The sequence below is a fragment of the Protomyctophum parallelum genome (genome assembly GCF_964188405.1).
Source record: "Protomyctophum parallelum genome assembly, chromosome: 13".
Taxonomy (NCBI): Eukaryota; Metazoa; Chordata; class Actinopteri; order Myctophiformes; family Myctophidae; genus Protomyctophum; species Protomyctophum parallelum.
Genome location: NC_139708.1, coordinates 9,481,653 through 9,507,327, shown reverse-complemented (window position 1 = coordinate 9,507,327; position 25,675 = coordinate 9,481,653). Strand labels below are relative to the sequence as shown.

Sequence of the window (25,675 nt, the reverse complement as noted above, 5' to 3'; positions counted from 1 at the left end):
ATGTAATATGTTTAAGTAAAGTCCACCTTTAAAGTAATTATTTGCTTTTGCTTTAGTTTGATGTGATTTATTTAATCACTTCCTTTTTTTCCTTTCTTTTTGTAGTGGAGGATCTTGAGAGGAACGACGGCTCTGTAGAAAGACCCTACCTGATGCCAGAGAGCCTCCGCCAAGTACTCAACAAGAAGAACAAGCCCGAGCCTGCACCTGCAGAGTAGAGCGACAGGCAATGTTTAAAAAAAAATCCATATTATATATTTGGAGAGTTCTTGTACAGTGTAATATGCCTTTTGAATTGCAGGGTTGAGTAAGGAGCTCAGTTCTGTTAAATCACCCAAGTGCCTATGATGTGATAATCAGAAGTGTCGTCCGTTTTGTTATGTAGGTTGACTGTGTCACTATTGCAGCGCTTCTCAAATGTTTTAATTTCAAGGACCCCCAGTTTACTAACTATGCATTAATTAGGCCACCGACCCCCATAACTTTGAGAGTTATGGGTCCATTTGGTATCCAATTTGCACACACTAAAGGTTTGGTTCCTCCTAACTACCTGTCAGTTCTCTGGAACTCCCTCAAGGACCGCTGGGTGTTCCTCAGACCCCACTTTGGCTCATCTGCAACCAAAAGAACCTTGGTTCTAGAACCGATTCTTGGTGCTTTCTAGCGAACCAGCCAAGTTTAAGCAGAACCATTGTAATCAAGGATACGTCATGAATCTGCATCTTCCAACCTGTAGAATATTGACACGCGCACTTTGGTTCCCAAAAGAAAAAATTTAATACATTTTGGTTCCAGTTCTGAACCAATTAATTTCCAGTTGAAACAATCGGGGAGAACAGGTTCAACCCTGGAGGAATTAGCCTTTGAGAAGCACTGCTCTGCTGAACACATGTCAGCTCACCTCAGGTCACAATATGGGGTCACGGCCCCCCCAAATCTTAGTTTTAATGCTGCATGTCTCTGCTTTTTTTGAGCGAGATAAACATGCTTTCATTGTTATAGTTCTTGTGCTGAGTGCATTTTGAAAATATTTTCATTTTAAATACAGTCGATAGCCAAAAGGTATTTGAAATGTTACGCACCTTTTGGGTATCACTAAAATGTCTGTATGCCAATTTTAGGAATTTAGTATGGTTATATTTTTATATATTGAAGTATGTTGCATGAAGTTGTGCTCAGAATGTGATATTGTAGATACACATAGCTTTTTTTTATGGGCTCTGTAACATTGAAATTAATACCTGACATTGTTACCAAAGCAATTTTGTTCAAAACTTCCTCCCAAAGGTTACTTGTTTTGAAAGCATATTGAAACGACCCAGGCAGGAATCTGATGCAATACGTTTATCATTTAATCTGTTGAAGTTTAGACTGAGCTACAGAAATGAATGAAACTGCCTTTGAGGAGCAGTAAGTGTCATATTTATCCTCCGTGTTTTTATAGTGTTTTGTTAATAAACATTGTTTTGTATTTTTCTTCTCTGTCAAGGTATTCCTACCTGTGCCACATGCACTATTTACTACTGCATGTTGTTCCACATTTGTCCACAGGATGGAAATATTGAGCTAAATTCAAATCCCAGATTGGACCGTCTCCACGGTTGTCTTGTTTAATTGTCTCCACCAGAAGGCATGGGGAGAGTATTTTATGTGAATTGTGAATTATGCTTCAACATTAGCAGACTTTACAAGCATTGAGAGCTTGTAGATCTGCTATTTTTGTAAGTAGGCCTATAAACCAGGCTTAACACTAGTGTGAATCCCATTTAAAAAATAAATAAACTATCCACCACTGGACAAAGAAAGATGCAAGTGAGAAGCAATGACATGCAAAACTGAAGTTATAGGTTTGGGATTAAGGTTATAGCCAGGGTTAGGCGTAGTTTTACTGAGCTGGGTTGGGATTAAGGTTATATTTTACTAAAAGGTACCCAGTCTTCCGACTAGGTCCCATCCTTTTTATATTGGCCGCGAAAAGTGAAGACTATCTCGCCCTGGAATTAGACGACCCGGCTTGGGATATCCGTTCCGTGTTTATCCACGGCTTGGGTGTATCCCGTGGATATACACGGCCGTCTTCACTTTTCGAAAAGCGTGGATATCTCGCCCCACAGCGTGGATTTCTCGCCCCAAAGCACGGTTATCTCGCCCCATATTTATTTTACCTTATTTCTCATATAACATTTAGATTTTAGAATCAATGTTTGTCAAAGGAGAACATTTAGAACCAGTTTTGTTGTTGTTGGTCAAATGAAAAGTATGCATGGATAATGAATGGCTCACCCCCCTCCATTGTTCTGGAGGTACAGTACTTGTTGGAGTACTAATACACAAGCTATGCAGAAGCCAATATGTTTCAATCAAATAATCTGTGAGAGTTAATTTAGCCTATAGGTCCAGGACATTGCTCTCTTTTCTTTTTTTTTAAGATATTTTTTTGCGGCTTACGCCTTTTATTGATTTAAGGGACAGATAGTAGGCTGACAGGAAACGGGAGAGAGATGGGGGGATGACATGCGGTAAAGGCTGTGTCGGGTTCGGGAGTCGAACCCGCGGCACACCGCGACTGGATCACCAGTCCGGTGCCCAGACCGTTACGCTACGGCCTGGGCCGGACATTGCTCTCTTGCTCTTGGATTGCAATGCAATAAATTAAGTTCTATGGTTTCATTTAGTGTTCATGTTCTGCTTTGGTGACTTTATGGCAGTGTCTGGGTGTGGAGTGTTACTGGAGAGGTGCTATGGAGTGTCATCCTATAGTGTTGGCAGAAGCCCACATTGTATTCAATCACTCTAGTGTACCCACTGTACCTTTTGTTGGTAACCTTAGAGGGTCTGAATATTCCAATATGAGTATTGCTATGAGGTAAGATTATAGAAAATGTAAATTTAGAAAGAAATCTAAAACCTTGGGCCTTGTTTCTCATGCTGATATATTTAGTCAAATTAGCTGACATTTCAGCTGTTTCACATGTATCTGTTAAATGTGTGTAAGCTACGCTCGGACAGTATCTCCTTTTGTCCAAACTTGCCACTCAGAGATGATATCTGTTCATATACTGTATGTCCACCTACACACCAGTTCTGGACAACTAGTGAAAATAGCAGATCTACAAGCTTACTACACGTCGCAGTGTGACATGGTATATGCTTGTAGATCTGCTATTTTTGTGTAAAGAAAAAACATTAAGCATTTTGAAATTGATTGACTATTTGCCCAGCATAGGGGGTGCCATGGGGTTAATGTGGAAATGTATTGGCGTAAAAGGTCCATTTCGTTAAAACTATAGTGGAGTAACATGAAAGTAAACACATATAAACATACTTCTTTGAAAAGGTAGGCCTAATTAAGCAAAGGAATTAAGTAGTTTTACTGAAGTAAAATTGACCCCTTAAAATAAATCACCCTCTTGCCTGCTCTCCAAACTCTCTGAGATCCTCTCCTTGACAAGTTGACATTGTGGAATATTACTGGACACCATGGATGGAACAGAGATCTGTCCAGCAAATAATATCCGGAGGTTTATTCTCGTCTCTAGCGGTTTTAAATCCATCACAGTAAATGGGATACAGGGGTGGGGTGAGCATCATCGGACAGATCAAGACCTCCACCCCTCCCCCTTGTGGATCAGTATGGGTCCATTTGGTTCCTCTTGTGCACTCTTGTGTTGCAATGGGCATGGGTCCATTTGGTTCCATTTCAACACTATATTTGAGCTAAATTACCATAGAGGATTTGACTGTGGGCACAGTTCTGAGACATGTTAAACATGCATGGTCTTACATGAGATTTTGGGGTATGTGGCTTTTTGTGACTGATTGAGTCCCAAATGAGTAGCGGAGATGGACTTTGCATTCTGAGTCTGCATGCCTTCTGTGACAGCAGCAAACCCACTGTCATATTGAATGTCAATATGACATATTATGTTATGGCTATCATTACTGTGTAGTAGGTATATTTGAACTGAGACACTCACAGGGAAGAGAGAACTTGGTCCTACATTTTATACTATCTTTATAGATGAAGGTAATGTGACACTGACATCCTATCTGCCTATCACGGGCAAATTAATGAAGAGGCAACACTGCTGGCTAAGGGGGCTCTGGTGGTTCTGTCCTGCCTACAGTGTGGACTGGTCCTTATTGCAGCGGTTCTCAAAGTGGGGTCCAGGGGTTATTGGGGGTTCCCACCTAAATTAAAGGCCAAGTACTGATTTGACAGATTTTTCACAAAGTGCCTCCAGGCCAAAAACGCCTTCTTTTTAAAGAGGCTTAAATTGATAACATTATAATCATGACTTAAGACAAATCTTACAACTATCATTCTAAAAAAATAGAACAAATTGCTACCACTGTCTTATTGATTGATGTGCATTGTGATACATTAGTGTGCAGTTTACTGATACCTAGACATACTGTGTGCAGAATTTCTATGAATGTGTGCCCCTTACATGACCCTTGGGAGACACACGTGTGTCCCCCAAGTGTTTTGGCCAAGTTTGGTGCAGTTCAGAAATCAGAAGTGAGTCTGTAGACCTGCTATTTTTGAAATGCGGTAGTTAAAATAAAATAGTGAAAACAATTGAATAAGTTAGAAACTATTTAACACAAATCTCTTCTGGGGGTCCCTGGCGGTCAAATAGCCTGGGGTTCCTAACAAAGAAAGTTACACCATCACACAGCAGGTGAATGGGCGAGGGCTGGTTCAAACTGTGCGTTTCATTTCAGCACCAAGGACAGTGGCAGGAATAGCCCTGCAGAAGTTACAACAGGTACTGCAAACCTCCACATTCTGCGACAGTCACATGGAAGGGAAGTGTTTTGGCTTAAACAGAAGGATTAGCTATTTGCAATGAAATATTTTAAGCGGTTTGTGAAATAAGGTAGGCAAATGCAAAGTCATAAATGTAGTGATTTTGCTGTGCACAAATTCATTTTGTTAAGTTTCTGACAATCTTTGTGGGTTTTTTCCCTGTGACTTGTCGTTTTCTTTACAGGCTATCGACTATTCCAATCAGGATTAGAGTTCAGCTTTGGGGATAACATTACCTCGATGATTCAGTCTTGAGTGGAACCTCGGGAGAGAGAGAGAGATCAGAGTTGTCTTTCTCTGAAGGAATATCACGTTATTATTCCCCTAAACCATGAATAACTTCACGGTTGGAGCGCAAGCATTGTACTCTACGTCCATAGAAGAGCCCATATACAAGCAGTACAACAAGCCTGTGGCAAAGGAGCTGTTCCCTCTGCCTAAACCGGTGCTATATCTACTGATGGCTGCGCTGGCCCTGGTTGGAGTTGCCTATGTTATTGTTGGACATCTCATCAAAGACCTGGCCTTTGACATCGCAGGTAATAGATGTGAGTTACTATGATTTTTCATTAGTTTTCATTTCTATTTCGTGCTTGTAATTTTTTGTTCAATTCCATTAATTCCACTTTCCAGTGGATTTGCATAGTTTTGTTATTGCTTATAAATGTTTCGTTAAGTTATACAAATATACAATACAAACACCCTCCCCACACCTAATTTTAATTAGTTTAGTTTTAGTGAACTATAATAAGGAAATTATTATCTTTTACAAAACAACCTTGCATTCAAGTTTATTCGTTTCATTTGAGCACATATGTATGTCCTTATAAACCCACAATCAAGCTAGAGTGAACTCTTACTGCTACAAGACTCTCACTATAGGACACATGCATGGACAAACAGGAATCATAGTTTTAATTTGCAATGCTTTTGCCTATTTTTGGAGCCAACATAGCTTTGTGTTGTCGATATCACTACTCTCATTTACTTGATAATAATATAATAAATATGATAATCAATAGCAAAGTCATTGGATAAAATACCTTGACAGTTGACCCTTTAATATCAGAATGTTGTATAGCCATCAGTAAATGATGCACATGATCAAGCATGTACAAAAATAAGGGATATTGTTCGATTGCAGCTAGACTTGACAGAACATTTGTGCCTTAAGAGATGTGAAAACGATGAGATGGACATTCATGATTTATCAAGAGATTGAAAAAGGGAAAGTGATGTGGGCTTGCTTATCACTTCTGTTCTCTACTAATGATTATAATACATATAAGCTTTTGAAAATACAATATATCTGCCTCCAGTCTCCTAATTGTATCAACTGTGGCCTAATGCATATCAAACGTGGGTCCTTGAAATTGCACTGCAGGTTCACTTTGAAGTACCACTGATAAAATTCTCCAACCCATTTTCCCCGCATACCCTTTGCAGACTGTATGCTGGGCCCCACCGAGGACGGTGACAAAGACAGGGACAACAACCTGCTGCATGTGGCCCAGAGCCACCCGCCTCCGTCTCTGCACCTCTCCAACACCAACTCCTTTCATCACCTGCGGGACCAGGACGATGTGGTCATTCCGCTGCCCACCGATGAGGACGGGTCGGCCGCCATGCCCCTCATCTTCTCCCTCCTTTCGCATCCACCCAGCCCCAACCCCAAGGACCAAGGCAGTGGTCCACCGCACGGCCTCTCCGACAGCCCCCGGGGCTGTCCCGGAGTTCAGTAGTATCCCGGAGGTTCTCAAAGTGGGGTTCGGGGACCCCCCAGGGGTCCTTGAGGGGGTTCTAGGGGGTAAATCATGGATAGGAACCAAATAGAGCCGTACAGGTCTGTGACTCTGAGAGTGTGCAAGTGGAACCATAGGCCATATGTTCAGGGCTTGACATTAACTTTTTGAGGCACTCATTTTGAGGCACTCAAATTTACTTACGTAAAAGTGGTGATATTTTACTTAAAACTCGTTTTCTGCCAGAACTTTTAAATGGATATGAAACTAGAGCACAATATCTGACTCCAAATCTTAGGAATGAATTAGGTGGTACAAACGCAGTAGGGCCTAGTACAAACGCATTGCTACAAGTTTAAATGCCGACATGGTCAGTCTGCTAAACGTACATGGATAGGACCAATCTATTGCTGTGTATTTGGAATAAATGAAAGATCACAGACATTCTATGGCTATTACCAATATTGGAAAGGTGATTATTAGGAGAATATTGTTGGCTGCTAGGAGCATCACAGAAAAAGTCAAACCAAGAGTCACTTGTCAGTCACGGACAAGTAAAATATTGGAAATATTTATGACTTGTCCCGGACAAGCGGACAAGCCTTAATGTGAAGCCCTGCGTATGTGTATAGGGTTCGTTTGGTTCCACTTGCACTCTCTAGACTAGAGTCTAGACAGGACAAAATTGGGGGTCCTTGAAATCCAAAGATTTGAAAACCACTGCGGTATAGCCTACCAGTGTTCTAATTCTGGGGACCCTCTGCCTTTTTGTCTTTGTCAGTCTTATACTTTGATAGTATTTCATAACTCAAAACTGTTTTTTAGCCATCATTGAGAGATACCAGCCTATAATGATTGATATTTAAGTCTGATTCATTCAATGATTCTTCATTTGTGTGCAAGATGAATTACAGTATGGTCATGGTCAACAGTAATAAAGCGACTTGCACAACAAGGAGACATGACATATGTTACATCTTGTACCCCTGTAGCTGTCTTTCACTTAACAAAACCGCTGCAGCTTACTCTTTACCGTTATAATGCCTGCAGAACACATCACATGGAGGATGGTAAATAAACTGAGTAAGATTGGACCTTATTTACAGGGGTTGACGACAAAGGCACCTTGGTAATAGGTGTCTTTGAGCCCATGCACCTTGTTTATATGTTGCACTTTCATCTGCTTTCTTGGATTCGGGAATACGTCGCTATTTTCGGAATGTCCTAATAGGCAAACATTCAGCAAAATGGCAGATCTACTGTACTGTATATGATTGAGGGGGAAAAGGGGGGCCTATACCCCTGGCCTGGGTGGACATCAGTGTTTCCCAAACGATGCGTGATTTCAACAGTGTTAATTGCAAATAGTGAATATAGCAGATCTGTCCTGAGACTATGGAAGAAGATTTTTTGTGCATCGTTCCCATCTTATACTTATTTCATAGAAGTAAGAAAGGGAAGAAGAGGCGGAAGGAAGGGAGGAAACAAGTTAAAACAAGAAAGAGCAAAAATACCAAAAATAGCTGCATATTTACATGAGATAAGATATATTACTGTGATAAGATAAAGGTGTGTGAAACATAGCAGTAGACTATGCATTATATACTTATGAACATTAGTTAAGCCTTAACTAACTATAGTTAGCCTGCAGCTCAGTAGCTATTGCTTTCGGGGGAGGGTTAGTGTTACTTTCGGTCAAATCAGGCGGCAAACCTGGACACATCATTGTGTGATTAGGTGCAAAATGTCAGTGAGTGGCAATGACAACTGCACAATCCACATAAGACTGACATTGGTGTGATCCGTAGGTAGGTCAATCAGAAAAAGCAAAGAAAACAAGTCAAAGTCCCTGGTATATATAATCCCTTTATATTTATATTAGTTTAATATAGTCTATTCATTATTCTATGGGCCATATATTTAAAAAAAGGATCTGCATGCACATCCAAGTTCAATTGACAATATTCACACACAAGAAGATACATACCCCAGACTCCAGATGACAATCAAGTCAACACCACATTATTATTATTATTAGCCCAAGATGAAAAGTAGTAGGCTATGGCTATGAAAAGAACACAATTGCATTTAATAGGCTATTTTTAGGCCATTATGGGAAATGTTGTGCATTTTTTCATCAATGCTTATCCCAGGAACTATTATAGGAGTAACAGAGTCTCCAAAAACAATGCTCCACACATCTGGCATTTTAACATGTTGATGTGTCTTAAGAAATACCTCAGCTATCTGCCAAAAGGAAAAGATAATGTCTTGGTCAGTTGCATAATCTATAAAGGTATGGGTAAAACATATTTTTGTTTGTCTTCCTTCAGACATTGTAGCAGCATATAACAGCATAGGCATCTGATTGTATACCAGTCGTACTCATGACATATCTATGACTATGATGTATGATGACTCCATAATTGGTCAAGGGTTCACTTACTTAGTAAGTAAGTAAGTTTAGCCGATGACGTCATGTGTGCCCACATTTGACTTCCATTAAGTGAAACATCAAAAGTAAATGGTAAAAAAAATAAGAACAAAGATTTGTGGAATCACACACACACATTTGTGCTTCAGCTTTGTCCACTACACTACAGTGTTATATTATTCCAACACTGTCGATTGCTTTTTCCATCCCAATGAGAAATTGGTATTATTCTAACATCTGACAAAAACCTTTCTTCTTCAATACTGGCAAATATCGTTTCTACAGCTAGATGGCAGTGTAGACTGCAGTATTATCAATGACGTAATTTCTCTCAAAGATAAAAGCCCTAGAAGTATCTCTGCTTCTCGCCGGGTGCAGTGGCGTGCGCCTGTAATCCAAGCTACTGGGAGGCTTAGGCTGGCGGATCGTTTGAGTTCAGGAGTTCTGAGCTGCTGTGGACTATGTCGATCGGGTGTCCGCACTAAGTTCGGTATCGATATGGTGCTCCTGGGGGAGCCCGGGACCACCAGGTCGCCTAAGGAGGGGTGAATCGGTCCAGGTCGGAAACGGAGCAGGTCAAAGCCCCCGTGCCGCTCAGTAGTGGGTTCGCGCCTGTGAATAGACACTGCAGTGCAGCCTGAGTAATACAGCGAGACCCAGTCTTTTATGCCTCCTTTTAATACAAAGTTGTTTTCACTCAGTCTTCCTGATTGACATTTTGATTGAGTAGAATTACGCTTTTATCTTTCTTCTTTAAATATTACTGAAAACAAGAGTGTCAAAGTTAAACAATTAAGACGAGACGAGAGGATCGATCGAGCTGAGCCTGAACGCCTTCTATGGATGGCGCTCCCCCGCGTCCCCCCCATAGACTGTAAATATGTCTATGATGAAAACATGAATACAAATATTGTCATACTTTAGTGCTGTATTTGTGCTGAATTGTGCCGTAAATGTAATAATTTGTGCTGGTATCAATTTCCAGATACGGTATTTTAAGTTATATTATAATATAGCCCTGGTCTAGCCCTAATTATAATACTAGGTCGACTATTTTTGGAAATTCATGAACATTTTTGATATATTACATTTTGAAACACAATATTGTGTGCACTTTTTCTTTTCCCCATAGCCTACAGGGGTCCGTGGTCAACTACACTGAACCACAGTAATGCTATAGGCTATAGCCTATAAGATTTAGACTCTCGTAGTATTTTATCGATTCTGACATGATAGAGAAATGTTTGGCACGTTCGGAAATAGCGCACTGAGCGCACTGTGCAATGCAAACTGATAGGCGAGTGTGCTCTGGTGCGATATTTCCGAACGCGCCCGATGTATCATGTCAGACTCAGAATCGAACGAGTCTAAATCTTAGGCTACACAGTCATTTACGGTAACGGTATTCATGACAAACAACACATTCGTTTCGTCACTTAGAGAGACACGTCATGTCCGCTCTGTCTCGACACTAAAGAAGCATGGCGGACGCCGGCGTGATGGAGGCTCTTCTACAGCGGGTGGAGAAGGCGGACGGCGGCGTGGACAGCCTGGGGCTGGCCGCGGACCTCGGCGTGGACCACCAGATGGTCGTCGGCGCAGTGAAGAGCCTGCAGGCCCTCGGGGACGTGAGTTTTGGAGCCGCTTACATTTGTGTTCCGTTCGTACGCCCGTGTAGCGGGGGAAATAGCTGATCGGCAAGCTCAGAAGGCGTTGCTTTCACGTCGCCTTGTGGGCTTGTAGATCAGCTATTTTCGATTAAAGTCACTAAGTCAGTCGGGGCTCCTCAGCTCCTGAGTCCTGCCTCCTGCTGCTGTCACCGACAGCCCCGTGTTTATGTTTTTGAGAAGGGAGAAGTACTCTGTTTAGATTAGTTTTGCCTCAGCAAAGGTTGCAATACCACAATGTAGCCTCTGTTAGAGTAGTCTGCTTTCAAAATGATTATTTAAAGTCTACAAATATTTGCACCAACACTAGGCTACCAAACGTAAAAAAACGCTCATTATGGACCGTCAATTTCACAATCATGTCATTGAATTGTATTTAGTATTACATGCATTTATTGCATTGTGTTCATCACTTTAATCAATGTTGCATCTGTTAGGGTTAGGGATTATGTTAATTAGTTAATTAGATAGTGTCTATCCATTAAATAAAATAAATCTTTCTTTGGGGTCCGTGAGTCCAGTCACACTGATAATAAAAACATTAACATTAAATGGGGGTCTGTTAATGCATATCAAATTGTGTCCTTGGAATTAAAATGCTGGGAAACTAATTTATAAAGCATTTCACCCAAATATATATTAAAACAATGACGAGTCATAACTGCCAGGTGCTGATTCCGTTCCGTTGTGCATCTTTTATTTTATATTTTTCCAAAAACGTATGTTTCTCTGTCACAACCTCCCGGCCGTTGTCAACATTTCTGACGTCCTTTTTGGTGTTTTGTTATGACTTTTCTAATGTTAACTAGCTTCTGTTGCCACTAGCTCCATCCGTCCAACGTCAGTGCCTGGTGATAACCCCTAAAACGTTTCTTGTAATTGCCCTGCATCTTTCTCCTGGTGCAGGTAATCTCAGCCGAGCAACGCTCCTCTAAACAGTGGGAGTTGACAGGCGAGGGCAACGAGGTAGCCGAGCAGGGCAGCCATGAGGCCAGAGTGTTCAATTCCATCCCCGTGGAGGGCATACCCAGAAATGAACTCATGGTGAGTGACAATACAACAGGATAGGTCCCAGGGCATCCACACCTCTCATGGCATAAAAAGGCATTTAATCACTTTTCAACATGGCGTCCGTGCCTCAACGTCTTCTGACAGACATATGGGAGGAGTTGGGCGAGGCTTCCCCAACCCCTCCCCTTCTGGGTGGGGTTTTTCCTCTTCTTGCTCGTAGCATGCCTCGTTAGGTATGCTCCACCAACTAATAAACCCATGATGATCAAAGGAGTTGTGCGTATTCCAGGCTCCAGACCAAGGGCAAACTGTCCAGTCTGTCCTCCTCTGCCTGTCTGTGGCAGTGAATGGTCTCAGACACAGGACACAGAGGAAGAACATCACCCATTTGAAGGGGACTAGTCCAAAGACAAGGACTTTGTCCTAAAGGCAGGGTGGGACAAGGAAAGATTGCCAGAAGAAAACAAACTATAAAATATATATATATATGCCATCTGGACAGTAAAGGTGGTTGCACACTGGACGCGTTTTTCGGAAAACCGACGGAAAACCGCCACTAAAAATCCTTTAGTACTTTATATGTAATGGACTTTAAATCTATACGTGCTGGGTTGAGTGGGTTCGAATCCTGCTCATATCATTTGTGTCCACCGCAAACGGTGAAGTTTGCTTTGGTCCGACATGTGTTGCAACGTGCTTGCGGTTATGTTTAGGTTTGTGGAAGGGTTAGTAATAGCGGGAAAACTACTGGATTAAGGTTGGTGATGGGTCCGTTTATAGTGACTAAGCTTTGTGTGGTGCCACTCAAAGTGACTACTGGGTTGGGCTTGTTTCAACCCCTAGTATGTCTGTCAGAATACATACAGGGTGATTTCACCCGTGTGCTATTTTCTGTGTGTATGCAGAAACTAGCCTTTGGGAAGGTGGGCTTCACCAAGGCTATGTCCAGCAAGTGGATCAAAGTTGACAAGGAACAAGACAGGATTTTCAAGGCTGTAAGTGCACCCATCCCTTTCTCTACAGTATAAATCCTGAGTGTTCAGCTCTCAGTCATTGTATGTTGTCTGTGCATTATGTGCTGTATGATTCAATATCGGTCTAATAAGCTGTATGTGTTCTCAGGTGGAGAGTGTATCAGTCTAATGAGCTGTGTGTGTTCTAAGGTGGAGAGCGTAGAGGACCAGGTCAAAGAAAAACTGTTGCAGGTACAGAGCGGCCAGGCCTCCCTGCTGGACGACAAGGACCGAAATGAACTGAAGAAGAGGAAGCTACTCTCTGAAGTGTAAGTAAAGAACACTCATCAGGGGATTTCTCCAACTAATAAATGGAAGGAGGTAGGGCCCGGTGACGAAGATCTACTAAGATCGAAACGTTGTCGTTTATTCAATAAAGTAATTCTTTACCAAAAGAATGGTGTGCGGGCCCTACCTCCTTCCATGATTGCCTTATTGGCCCTGCACCCACTGTCGAGGTGTGTGTAAATGGGTATGCTCCACCAACTAATAAACCCATGATGATCAAAGGAGTTGTGCGTATTCCAGGCTCCAGACCATGGGCAAACTGTCCAGTGAATGGTCTCAGACACAGGACACAGAGGAAGAACATCACCCATTTGAAGGGGACTAGTCCAAAGACAAGGACTTTGTCCTAAAGGCAGGGTGGTACAAGGAAAGATTGCCAGGAGAAAACAAACTATATATATATATATATATATATATATATATATGCATGCCATCTGGACAGTAAAGGTGGCTGCACACTGGACGCGTTCTTCGGAAAACCGCCGAAAAAACGTCCGAAAAAGCATCCAGCGGGCAGGGACCTTAGTACTTTATATGTTTGACAATGTGTACTGTATCTAGTTCACACACAGTGCCATGGGACAGGACAGCTGTTCAACAGCTACAATCTGGTCAAACGATCAATGTCTTGCATCAAATGTTATTGAGGGCCTCCTATGCCCAGCTTTGTGTGTTTGTGAACCAAATTTCAGATGATTTATTGTCTGAGCACGGAATGTGATGTATGACGATAAGAGCGCCTCACTTCACACGTGTGATTTTTAATTGAGTGTACTGTTTAGTTGTAAAATTTGATTACCGGTATGTCTGATTTTTAATTGAGTACTGTTTAGTTGTAAAATTAGATTACCGGTATGTCTTGCAGTAAGTGTTTATTTCCTGAAATGCAACACTGTTTTCTGTAAATAAAGGCTTTTTGTCAGCTTGTCCATTGAAGAGGGTTGGCACTCATACAAACTGTTGTTTGGTTTTCAGGACGTTGAAGTCCTACTGGATCAGCAAGGGTCAGTCTTTCAGCACCACCATCACCAAACAGGAGACAGAACTCACTGCAGAGATGATCGCCAGGTGAGCGCAGCACATCCACAGGCATGTTGGCATGGATATTATCTATACGTGGAGAACTTGCAGTACTTTAATGTCCTCTGTTTTTGTAGATAAAAAAAATATATATATATACAGTAGTAGTGGACAGCTGAGCATTGCAGTTCTCGGTTAATATTGAAGTTCGCCATCTACGGTTCTGTACGGACTTGTGAATTGCGGCTTTTAGGGTTTGCAATTAAATTGAGTTCATTGTTGACGTAGCAGCCTTGTAGTGTTTGCTGTTCCCGGAAGTAACTGCAACTTCACACTATTGTCTGACCGAGGCCAGAAAGTCAGCAGTAAACGTTAGGCCATTACATGTCGGGTCACTGCATTGATGCAGAATCTTAAACGGAACTACTTAGAATAGGTTTCCCACACTTAGCAGAAACTAACCTTAAACAAAGATCAACTCCAGCAAACTGTCCACAGTGTCCAGTCTGTCGTCCTCTGCCTGTCTGTGGCAGTGAATGGTCTCAGACACAGGACACAGAGCAAGAACATCACCCATTTGAAGGGGACTAGTCCAAAGACAAGGACTTTGGCCTAAAGGCAGGGTGGTACAAGTAAAGATAGCCAGACGAAAACAAACACTTGCTTTGGGTAGTTATTTGATTTAATCATCTTTGCTGTCTTTGTATTGATAATATGATGATTTTGTAAAGTTGTTCAATTCTGCTCACATACTGAACTTTCAGTGTGACCTTTTACTGATACGTCACCATAAATTCCATGTTTTAAGTATCACTGGTTTTCAACATCGGGTCCTGGGACCACCAGGGATCCCAGTCAGTTGTCGGGTTAGTTTACAGTGTTCATGTTGTCCCTGGGTTAAAAGAATCTGACCTGTCTGAAGTGAGTGGTGCAACAGCGCCCCCTGTTTGTACCCTAGACAGACATACATGGGGACAGACATTGCTGATCCTTGAAGTGGTTGCACCGCTTAAAAAAAAGTAAATGGGTGGGCACCCTTGGCCTCCAAATGGGACCCCTGAAACAATTAAAATGTTGATAATCGGAAGCGCCTGCTGGCCATATGTGGCAATGGTGCATGCCATTGCCACATATAGGCTCTGGCCTGACAGCGTGTCGTGTGTTTGAGTCCCGTTCATGACGACCTTTTCTGCATGTCTCCCCTTCTCTCTCTTTCCTGTCTATCTGAAAATATCAATAAAGGCAGAAAAGCCACACACAAAATTTTGATAACCACTGTTGAATGCAACTTGCAGTAGTAGTTCTAATATATGTCTCTCTGCTGTGCTTCTAGTGGCAACTGGAAGGAGAAGAAGTTCAAGCCGTACAACTTTGAGGCCATGGGCATAGCCCCAGACTGTGGTCACCTCCACCCGCTCATGAAGGTTCGAACACAGTTCAGACAGATCTTCCTGGAGATGGGGTGAGCACTGTGACCCACTTAATTGTCACCACACACAGCACTGTCAGTCATTTCCTCTGATCACCTCTGATGTCCAAAATGAAGCCGTAGAAGGATTTACTGTGTTTTATAACTATTTAAAACCTATAACATTTGTATGTCAAATGCGCACACGTGCGCACACACTAAAGCCATGTCTTCCATCCTGATGTGTTCAGTTTCACAGAAATGCCGACCAACAACTTCATTGAGAGCTCCTTCTGGAACTTTGACTCTCTATTCCAACCCCAGCAGCACCCTGCTAGAGACCAGCATGACACCTTCTTCCTGTCTGGTGAGAATGTATGCTTTTAACTTTGTATACAATGAACAAGAAATTAATGTAAAATGCACATGTAAAAAACCCCACATATGCCCTATCCACGAGCTCACAATGTCAAGCTGCGATACATGGTGAGCTTGTACTGTACATCAACTGCTGCCCAAAACAAGCTAGGTTGAAAGTGATTACAAATGGGTATACAGTGGTTGCTTATTTGAAGATACAGATATTGTCAATGTCGAACAATGTCCAATAGCTCAACCAAACCTATAACAGTCAGGCTACCGACCTGTGTGGGTCCTAGCATTTATGCATTTCCATAGGCACTCACTCATTCCTGGTATCCGTTTTAATTTGTTTGATCTTTAGACCCGGCGCTAGCTCATGAGTTCCCTACAGACTACCTGGAGAGAGTCAAGAAGGTTCACTCTGAGGGTGGCTACGGATCTCAAGGGTGAGAGCGTCACCTTTCTTGAAGGAGTAGAATAGCAGACACATCCAGCACAAGTTTTACTCCATTATACAATAAAGTATAACCGTGATAAACATTTAGTTTTGCTGTGAAGCAATGAGAAACCATAATGATGAGGCCTGTGTGAATGCTAATTTGTCCACCAGAGTCTGCTGACATGAGTCACTACTCACTAATGCATACATCGAGGTTGCCATACAGTTATAAATGTATAATATTCCCACCCAGTGTTTCATTTTGCAGTTGAGTATAATTTAAATCGACATGAAGCGCTGTGATGACCATGCTGAAGTGACGGTTTTGCTCTGCAGGTACAAATATGACTGGAAGATCGAAGAGGCCCAGAAAAACCTCCTGCGCACACACACCACAGCAGTCAGCTCACGCATGTTGTACAAGCTTGCGCAGCAGGTGATTGATTAGTAAATACTTTATTAGAGTACTGTCATACACCTGGTCTAAAAGGATATAGTGAAACACACGCATGCTTTACCCCCCCCCCCCCCCCCCCCCCCCCCCCCCCCCCCCACACACACACACACACACACACAGTCTTTAATTATTATAATTTTTTTAATCCCCAAAAAGCAACATTTTTAATTAATTATAGAATAAATCTAAAAGACTCCATAAATCATCTGGAGCAACATCATTCACTCATGCACCCTTCTTTTCTCTCTATCTGTCTGTGCCCACAACATGCCCTAACCACCCATCCATCTGTTCCACCCCCTCAGAAGGAGTTCACTCCGGTCAAGTACTTCTCCATCGACAGAGTGTTCCGTAACGAGACTCTAGATGCCACCCACCTGGCAGAGTTCCACCAGATTGAGGGAGTGGTGGCCGACCGCGGCCTCACGCTCGGGGACCTTATGGGCATCCTGCATCAGTTCTTCACCAAGCTAGGTTAAACCACTTTAAACCGATATACTTTGTTGACTGGAGTCCAATAGGGGATCTGTCGGGATCTAATGATCACTAGCTTGTTGACTACAGTGGCTTGGCAGTCATACTGTAGGAATCTAACCTCTTGCTTTGTGTCGCAGGAATAACCAAACTGCGCTTCAAACCTGCCTTCAACCCATACACGGAGCCCAGCATGGAGGTGTTCAGCTACCATGAAGGTACAGTAGTGTCCCATCCCCCCCCCCCCCCCCCCCCCACACACACACACACACACACACACAATAAAATGATAAATTCTTTCTTTCATTTTAAATACCAGTAGAGGGAAGAACTGCATTTATTGGAGGCAGCCATTGCGTTACGATGTTGCAGACTACATGATTGCTGTTGGGTTGAACCCAGGGGGGCAGTCAGCCAGATATTTCGTGAAGCCTCATTTGAAATCGGTAGTTCATATAATGGCCTGTTGTGGCGCTGGACTGGACCCAAAAAGCCCCATAGCTCCATAGAGGCCCATGTATTTTGGCCCAACTTCACCTAGACTGTATTACCTTAATAAACATGGTCATGAATACTTTCTTCTTCCAGTCACTAGTTTAAAGTCTCATTTCTAATGTCATAATATTCTTTTTGGAAAATTATGGTCCCATTAATTAAAAAAATGACCATAAAGAATGAGGGGCGTGGCTACCGTTACAGTCTATGATCGGGATTCCCCTCCCACTCGAGTCAAAATAAAAACCAACGGAGAAGAAGGGGGGAAGTCCCGCCTCGTTGTCTGGGCAGCCAATGGCCAGCTGGTCCAAAACGGAGCCAGCCAATGGCCAGCTGGTACCAAACGGATCTAGAAAGATGGCGACTTACAGTGCAGGAATAACGGGCTTCATTTTACGTCCATGTTAGACCCGGCGAACGCTTTGTCCATATTTTTTACAGTCTATGGTTGAACCCTGGGAACTCAGATTAGCTCTAAACCTATCCAGCAGAGGTGTTGTACAAGTGCTACATCTACTGGCTGAATGTTTGTTTTCCTACCTCTAATGGATGTTCATGTCTGCAGGCCTGAAGAAGTGGGTGGAGGTGGGTAACTCTGGCGTGTTCCGGCCAGAAATGCTGCTCCCCATGGGACTTCCCGAGGATGTGACTGTCATCGCCTGGGGACTGTCACTGGAGAGGTGGGCATTAGGACACCTTCATGTTCAAAGTGTTTCGACGGCGTGCATCACATGACACAGGGTTGCTTGCTGAAAATAGATGGTGTACCAGCTCACAACACTTTGCGATGACGACATTATGACACACTGAGAGATTGAAGATGTGACTATTTTCCGAGGGTGATGCCAACATATGAATGAGCAAAAAACAGGCTTAATTGTACAAAGTGCAGCAACCTCTTACTTTTTTTTTTCCTGTTTAAAATGCATGCCTTTTGTTTGACAAACTATGAATGAACTTTAATGCTAAACACTTGTCTCTTCTCCAGACCCACCATGATAAAGTATGGCATCAACAACATCAGAGAACTGGTAGGACATAAAGTCAACCTGCAAATGGTGTACGACAGCCCTGTATGTCGACTGGACTCTTGAGATCAATATCAACCCTGTATGATGACTGGACTCCTAAATGTTTTTATTTTTTGGACGGGCCAACTCCTCCTTAATCACAACTGGACCTCTGGGCTTACAGCCACATTGTCCAAATCTCACTTGTACAGGATACATAAAGATACTATGGGATTTAACAATTGTAAAATAAAACGTGTTTTCAACATATTGCAGGCATTTGGCCTGTGTCATTTGTTGGTACTGCAAGACTCAGTAGAACACCTTGTCATGTGGTGAAAGAACCCTGAAGAATCGGGCAATTAAATCATTATACATTCAGTAATAGGTGAGGTCTTAGAAACTTCACGATTGTTTGCTGATCTGCTATCAATGGATCTGTCATAAATCATAGATTCTATTATTTCACTTAGAAGATTTAGGGAGTGCAACTTCACAGGTTGGGATTGGCATCAACCTCGAGGTGGAAGGGGAATTCCCATTTGTGAGAGTGAGGGGGCTTTGAGTGTGTTCATATAAGGGATACATAAGTATTGACTGAGTGGAGTCGATTGGAAGCTCTGAACTATAAAACTGCAAAAGGTGTTACAAATTGGATTTTGCTGTGTATCTGACGTCAGCAGGCATCTGAGATTGAGTGATGACACTTTCCCTGACTTCATTGACATATACTGTGTAATACCCACCTCAAGATTTTGTGCAGGGGGTTGCAGCTTGTTATACCAGACAGTATTCATCACGTAACTACGTAACAAAATGGGTCATATAAACATAAAACATGACCAGTGACACTAACTCGGGGCAAATGAGTTTCAATGCTCAAGTTAACTCTGCAGCCTGTAACTGAATTTTAATGTAACAATTTGTCTGTATTGTAGTATGTTAATAAATTTCATCTGCTGTGGTAGAAGGTGGCCTCCTTAGAGTACTCAGGAATTTAGCCCCTGGTGTTGGAGTACACGTACAGTGCTGCCTGTAACAGTATTGTTTTTTAATTCCATCAAGTCGCTCTCTGGGAAAACAGATTCTTTCACTTAAAAAAAAAGAAGAAGAAAAAGACCACCGGAAGTGCAACGCCAGGACAGCGGAAGTAAACAAAGACTCGTTGCTGAAGTTTTACATTACAGAACCTACCCTACCCTCGCGTCACCACACTTTCCACCAGAACCAGAGAGAAACAGAATCATTGCTCTGCTCTCGTTAACGGGCACTGGGCAGATCAGATCCGTTTAACTAGATACCAAGAAGATGAGTAAAACTAAAGGTCTTCGGTTCCTTGTGGAGCAGTTTCTGTCTGCGACTGCTGATCAGATCGTGGAAGCTGTTGAAAAGATGGTCTCAGGCTACGAGGAAGAAATGTTGCAGTCAAAACGGGAGATCAGTCGACAAAGCAAGTTGATCGATGGGCTTTTACAACCTACGATCAAGTTAAATAAATTATCAGGTATGTTACACAATGTATATGAAAAAAGTACAATAAACCTGAAAGAGAAACAAACCAAGCAAAAATCAGTGCAGGAAGGTAGGTGTGCTATTGTTAGCCACTAGCCCAAACATGGGCTAGTTAGCCACCATGGTTCACACGACGCTCGTAACCGTCGCCATGATGCAACCTTGCACACAAACTGTTGTAAGTAGTAGATGCATCATGAGTTGTGCTTTCATGTAATATACCCATTCTGCAAACTGTAAAGTGTAAATACTTCAATCATGCATGGCGACCCATTGGTGTGGTTTGGGCTATTGAATTCTGATACCTTTTACTTTTTGGAAACAATACTGCGAAAAGGCGGGTTTAATCCACTGTTTGTGGACGGCTCGACCCCATTTCGACCTGGGAGGGATATTTACAACTCTGTTAACTGAGTGGACGACACCATCAAGTATTACACTTGTTTACATTTACAATAGGGCCCACCATTTTCAATTCAAAACATTTAGATATGTACGAATATACTCAACTAGTCAATCGAAAAAACCCTCGAGAGTCTGAATGTTTGGGCTAGGGATTCAGATTTTACGGGGGACAGTTTCGATTTGCAGTGCCCTTTGAGAGCAGTTTTGAAGGAGTCAAGAGATCTGCATGAGGTAAGGCCTGATGTGTGTGTATGAGGCCCGCTCCCGCGTGGTTAGGCCTCATACACACATTTCAAACGAACATTATGTGTTCCGTTTGTGTTTAATGGACGCCTCAATGCTGTTTGATTGCCCTCCCCTCCCCACATCAAACAAGTGTTTGGCCAAACCATGTGACTTACATTGGACAAGCATTGAGGCGTCCATAAAACACAGATGGAACACAGAATGTTACTTTAAAATGTGGCCTTCAGGTTAGTTGAGGGTTTAACGTAGGTTGTAGGTATGTTAGAATTGTGTGTTGATTGTTTAATGTTTTGGCAGTACTGTCTACAACAGTAAGAAATTGATGTATTCTTTCCAATCATTGCTGAATGTTCTCTTATTTTCTGCTCCTCAGAGGAAGCACAGCTCAACCTCTCTGTGTGGGAGGAGGATTTCCTCACTGAGCAGCAGAATTTCCTCACTGAGCAGCAGCAGGAGTGGAATTCCAGTCTGAGGCAGAAGAACTCTGAGTCCATGCAGACTGAGAGGAGACACAAGGCACCTTTGAGCAGTAGCAAGGACAGAAGACCAGAGGACGACACCATCCATGACATTTTTACTCCTCTGTGTGTGAAAAATGAACGTGAAATAATATACAAAGTAGAGGAAGAACCTCTACCTGTCACTTCAGCTGAGCAGATGCCCATAGAGACTGATGAAGAGGTACCATCTCCAGGACTCTGCTTTAATGAGAACTCTACATTAAAACAACACATGAAGACTCAAAACACAGTAGACAAAACTCTCACTGTAACCACTTATGCAGTTGGTACAATGGCAAATGCGGATGTCAGCGACACCGGGAGCTTTTCAGCTTGGAAATACAAAAGTTATTTTGAATTTGTGCGGATAAAGGATGATAAAAATATTGAGGTAAAATGCAAATTGTGTCATAAAGCGTTGTCCACAGCGACAAGAAGCAATTCCAATCTACTCAAGCACCTTAACAAAGTCCATGGGTCTACGAAACTAGTGGCCAAAGACCCTCACCCTACCTCTACCACCACCCACACCAGTGACTCGGATGGACCAACACCACCTAAACAGACAAAAATTGATTTTAAATCGCCACAACATGTCACTCAGAGTCAGAGCCACCTTAGCAGATTGATTGCCAGTTATGTTGTTGAGGAGATTCTTCCCTTCTCAACGGTGGAGTCTGTTCCTTTCAGAGAACTGGTCAGCAAAATACCAGTGAAAGCGGAGAAAATGTGCAGAATTACCTTTTCCAAATACCTGGACAGTGAATATTCTAAAATGGAAGATGATCTCAAAAATAAATTGGATGCATTAGAATATCTCTCTACCACTGCAGATATATGGACTGCACATAATAAAAGCTTTCTTGGCGTAACCGCACATTGGATAAATCCACAGAACATGCAACGTGAGAAAGCCGCGCTGGCATGCAGAAGATTCAAAGGTCGGCATACGTATGACAGTATTGTAACTGAGCTTGATACTATTCACTCATCTCATGGCATATCCCAAAAAATCACAGCAACTGTTATGGACAATGGCTCTAATTTTGTCAAGGACTTTAAAATGTACCAACCACGTGATGAGGATGAATATGACACAGAGGATGATGATGAGGTGACCTTTACAAACATTGGAGATGTACTGTTGAATGGTGCTGATGATGATGTGATTGCTGTACCCACACATCAGAGATGTGCATCACACACATTGAACCTCATCTCATGCACTGATGTGAATAAGTGGTTACTGTCAACACCTGAAACAGAAGCACTCTACAGAAGTGCTACCACAAAGTGTGCAGGGTTGTGGAACAAGACCAGTCGATCAACAGTGGCCTCAGAGCTCCTGGAGGACGCTATTGCAAAGAAGCTACTAGTACCTTGCACAACTAGGTGGACTTCATTTTACGATGCCCTGGCTCGAATCTCTGGGATACCGGTGGTGGAGTTGAACACCCTCTCCTACAAACTACAGCTGAAATGTATCGATGAAAGGGAACATCTACTTCTCAGAGAGTACTGTACTGTCATGAAGCCACTTAATGTGGCACTGGACATTCTTCAGGGAGAAGAAAATTGTTTTTATGGCACACTCCTACCCACACTGGAGACATTGATGTCCAAGACTCTGGAAATGAAGAATGGACTGCAAATCCTTTTTGGCCTACCAGATGCAATTGTGCTGGTGAGAACTGATATTCTTTTTGTGTGTGTGTGTTTGTGTGTGTGTGGTGTGTGGTGTGTGTGATAGATAAAATGCATTAAGGAACTATACTGTGTGTGTGTGTATGTATGTGTGTATATATATATATATATATAAAATAAGTAATAACTGAATGTTGTTTTTGTCTATATAAATATATACATCATTTCAGGCAATCAAAGCAAGATTTACAACTGTTCTGGAGAGTGAAGATGCTGTCCTGGCTGCGGTGACACTGCCAAAGTTTAAGCTCCGTTGGTTGCGTGACAGGGGGAGAAAAGACCAGGCGAAGGCAAGTCTGCTATCAGAGTGCCGAAAACAGCAGGTCCTTGAGCAGGAGCAGCAACCAACCAACCCAACACCACAGCACAGCACAGGGTCTGCCAAAGAGGATGAGTTCTTTTCCTTTAAAGAGGATGACACCTATGCCCCTGCTGAAGCTGAAGTAGCTGATTACCTCAAATCAGGAGCGACAGGGATTGACACTCTTAATCAATTTCCTTTGATAAAGAAACTATCTCTTAGATATAACGCAGCCACTCCATCCAGTGCCCCAGTAGAAAGACTCTTTAGCCTGGGTAGCCTGATTCTATCTCCAAAAAGGAACAGGCTATCGGATCAAAAGTTTGAGAGGCTTCTCCTCTTGAGATACAACCATTGGTTTGCGAGCTAGGAAGGTAGAAATGAATGAATGGGCATACATATTGATATGATGTTTATTTGGAGAGGGGAAGACAAGGAGAGAATTCATCTATACAACTACCCTCTTCTGGAGTAAAGAGACTGAAGGAGTTTTGGAGTATTGTGTTAACCCATTTATGTTTTTATTAAATACCTCTTGTGCATTGCACATACATTGCAGCCTTACTGAAAAGCACCATGAGTGCCTCTGTGTTTCTCTCCTATAGAATGTTTGTTCTGTGGCATGGGCTGCCTTGACTCCCCGGCACTTGTTGCCCAGATACGGCACCGCAATTATTAATATTACAAGTAGATGTGAAAGAGTAAAACAAGGAAAGGGGTACTGTTGTGTACAGCAATACAAGGCAAAATAAGAAGCATCAACAATACAGGGCAATGGTAAACTGAGGTAAAAAGCTAATAAAGTGACACTGCCTTCAAGACATGTGTTGGTGATACATCAGTGTAAATTATTTTGTTGAAATAGGCCTTGTTTCTATTTTCTTTTCTCACGATATGGCAGCCAAGTCTATGGACTTTTAATGTTTGTTTAGAGTACAATGTTTCTTTAGAAGTGAGGCACCCTTTTCTTTCTTTCTTTTTTGAGGGGCACTAGCCCCTCCTATGCCCAGCTGTGTCTTTGTGTTCTCTATGAAGAATCACAGTAAAGTTTCATTTAAAGAATCACACCCGTGTGAAGTGAGGGGTGCTCTTATCATTGTGCATCATCATGCCAAAATATACACTGCCTATTTGCTCAGACACTGATGTCCCATGCCTGAGGAAGGTTTCAAAATGGGTTAATGAAACGCTTCATTAAAATAAGAAAATACTCGGGTACTGAGCAAATACAGTGTGCTGGTGTATTCTATTGCTTTCATCTCAGACACTGATGTAAAATTCAATGGGAATTTAATGTTTGTGTAGTATAAAAATCACACCTGTGTGAAGTGAGGGGCGCTAATATATTAAAGTCTAACTCATGTTGATTAAGTAAGTAGCCTTGCCGAGCCTTGAGGCCCATAGGGCAGGAGACTATCTCTAGTTTCTGTAGCGTGAGGCAGCTTGATGTACAAGTACACCCCCTGGACATGACGCTAGTATGTCGCAGTGACTTACCCCCAATCCAACCCTTGATGCTGAGTGTCAAGCAGGGAGGCATTGGGTCCCATTTTTACAGTCTTTGGTATGACCCGGCCGGGGATTGAACCCCAACCTCCCAGTCTCAGGGCGGTCACTCTAACCACAAGGCCACTGAGCTGGTAACTGATGTTGATTAGGTGATGTAAAACAAATGGTGTCAAACAAACATGACATTCTCTTTATTGTTAATGGCATTTAATGTTTGTGTTAGGACAAGATGATGTATTTTTTTTTAAACAAACATTGAACTAAACACAAACATTAAACCTGTATATAATAGCGCCCCTCAAAAATAGACACTAAGCTGATTTGCTCAGACTATGAAGTAAAATTCTCCATTCACTTTCAATAGGATTTTAGAGGACATAATGTAAAATTCAAGGGGGATTTTTTTTTCAAGGGTCTATGTATTTTCTATCTCCACAAATATGCAATTTTGAACAATCAGGCTTTCTCATATAGGGGCTTTTTGGAAATGGCTCTCAGGATCAGCTCAACTGATTTGGTAATAATTATGGGAGATGTCATCAATATCAACATACTTTGTATAATTCCTCCCCCTCTTCAGGCTTCAGTTCCAAATTGGCAGTTCCACTTTGTTTACAATGTCTGCCATTGTTGATTTTCCAAGCTGGCATGGAATGGAAACGAGCCTGGTTTTATCTAGCATCAGTATTATAATGACTCAAAGATTTTACATGGATTTTATTTCCACCATAATACATGATCATCAGGTATTATTAGGAGGAACTTTAGTTCTCCCTGCAGGTAGTGAGTATACAGTATATGCGGTGTACCACATCACATCAATCATATCTCCCCCAAGATAGACAGTCAGCTGTTTCCCTGCGT

At 42.2% G+C, this 25,675-nt stretch overlaps 3 protein-coding genes and 1 long non-coding RNA gene across 6 annotated transcripts in view; all 4 read left to right on the top strand.

Moving 5' to 3' along the window:
• Positions 1-1,476, top strand: part of LOC310868398 (choline transporter-like protein 2) — a 32,964-nt gene extending 31,488 nt beyond the window's left edge. The window contains exon 22 of the mRNA XM_083778831.1: positions 106-1,476. Within this exon, the coding sequence (XP_083634957.1) occupies positions 106-218 (113 nt within the window). The 3' untranslated portion in view covers positions 219-1,476. The remainder of the gene's footprint in view (positions 1-105) is intronic.
• Positions 1,477-4,848: 3,372 nt separating this feature from the next.
• Positions 4,849-6,648, top strand: LOC310869234 (uncharacterized protein). Of its 2 annotated transcripts, none has more exons than XM_083779859.1 (2): positions 4,849-5,352; positions 6,260-6,648. In XM_083779859.1, the coding sequence occupies exons 1-2, from the start codon at positions 5,145-5,147 to the stop codon at positions 6,553-6,555; spliced, it is 504 nt and encodes a 167-aa protein (XP_083635985.1). In that variant the 5' UTR covers positions 4,849-5,144; the 3' UTR covers positions 6,556-6,648. The 2 variants fall into 2 exon arrangements, with proteins under 2 accessions (XP_083635985.1, XP_083635984.1); XM_083779858.1 differs by having other exon boundaries at positions 4,849-5,361.
• Positions 6,649-10,442: 3,794 nt separating this feature from the next.
• On the top strand, positions 10,443-18,904 carry farsa (phenylalanyl-tRNA synthetase subunit alpha). Of its 2 annotated transcripts, none has more exons than XM_083780869.1 (13): positions 10,443-10,617; positions 11,563-11,700; positions 12,573-12,662; positions 12,831-12,949; positions 13,944-14,036; positions 15,322-15,450; positions 15,648-15,763; positions 16,121-16,205; positions 16,535-16,634; positions 16,964-17,129; positions 17,270-17,347; positions 18,190-18,304; positions 18,613-18,904. In XM_083780869.1, exons 1-13 carry the CDS (start codon positions 10,471-10,473, stop codon positions 18,716-18,718), a joined length of 1,482 nt encoding a protein of 493 aa, XP_083636995.1. In that variant the 5' UTR covers positions 10,443-10,470; the 3' UTR covers positions 18,719-18,904. The 2 variants fall into 2 exon arrangements, with proteins under 2 accessions (XP_083636995.1, XP_083636994.1); XM_083780868.1 differs by having other exon boundaries at positions 16,961-17,129.
• A 925-nt stretch (positions 18,905-19,829) lies between these two features.
• Positions 19,830-24,138, top strand: LOC310868932. Its single transcript, XR_014570112.1, has 3 exons — positions 19,830-20,138; positions 21,171-22,981; positions 23,172-24,138. It is a non-coding gene; the product is annotated as an uncharacterized lncRNA (long non-coding RNA).
• Positions 24,139-25,675: the final 1,537 nt, after the last annotated feature.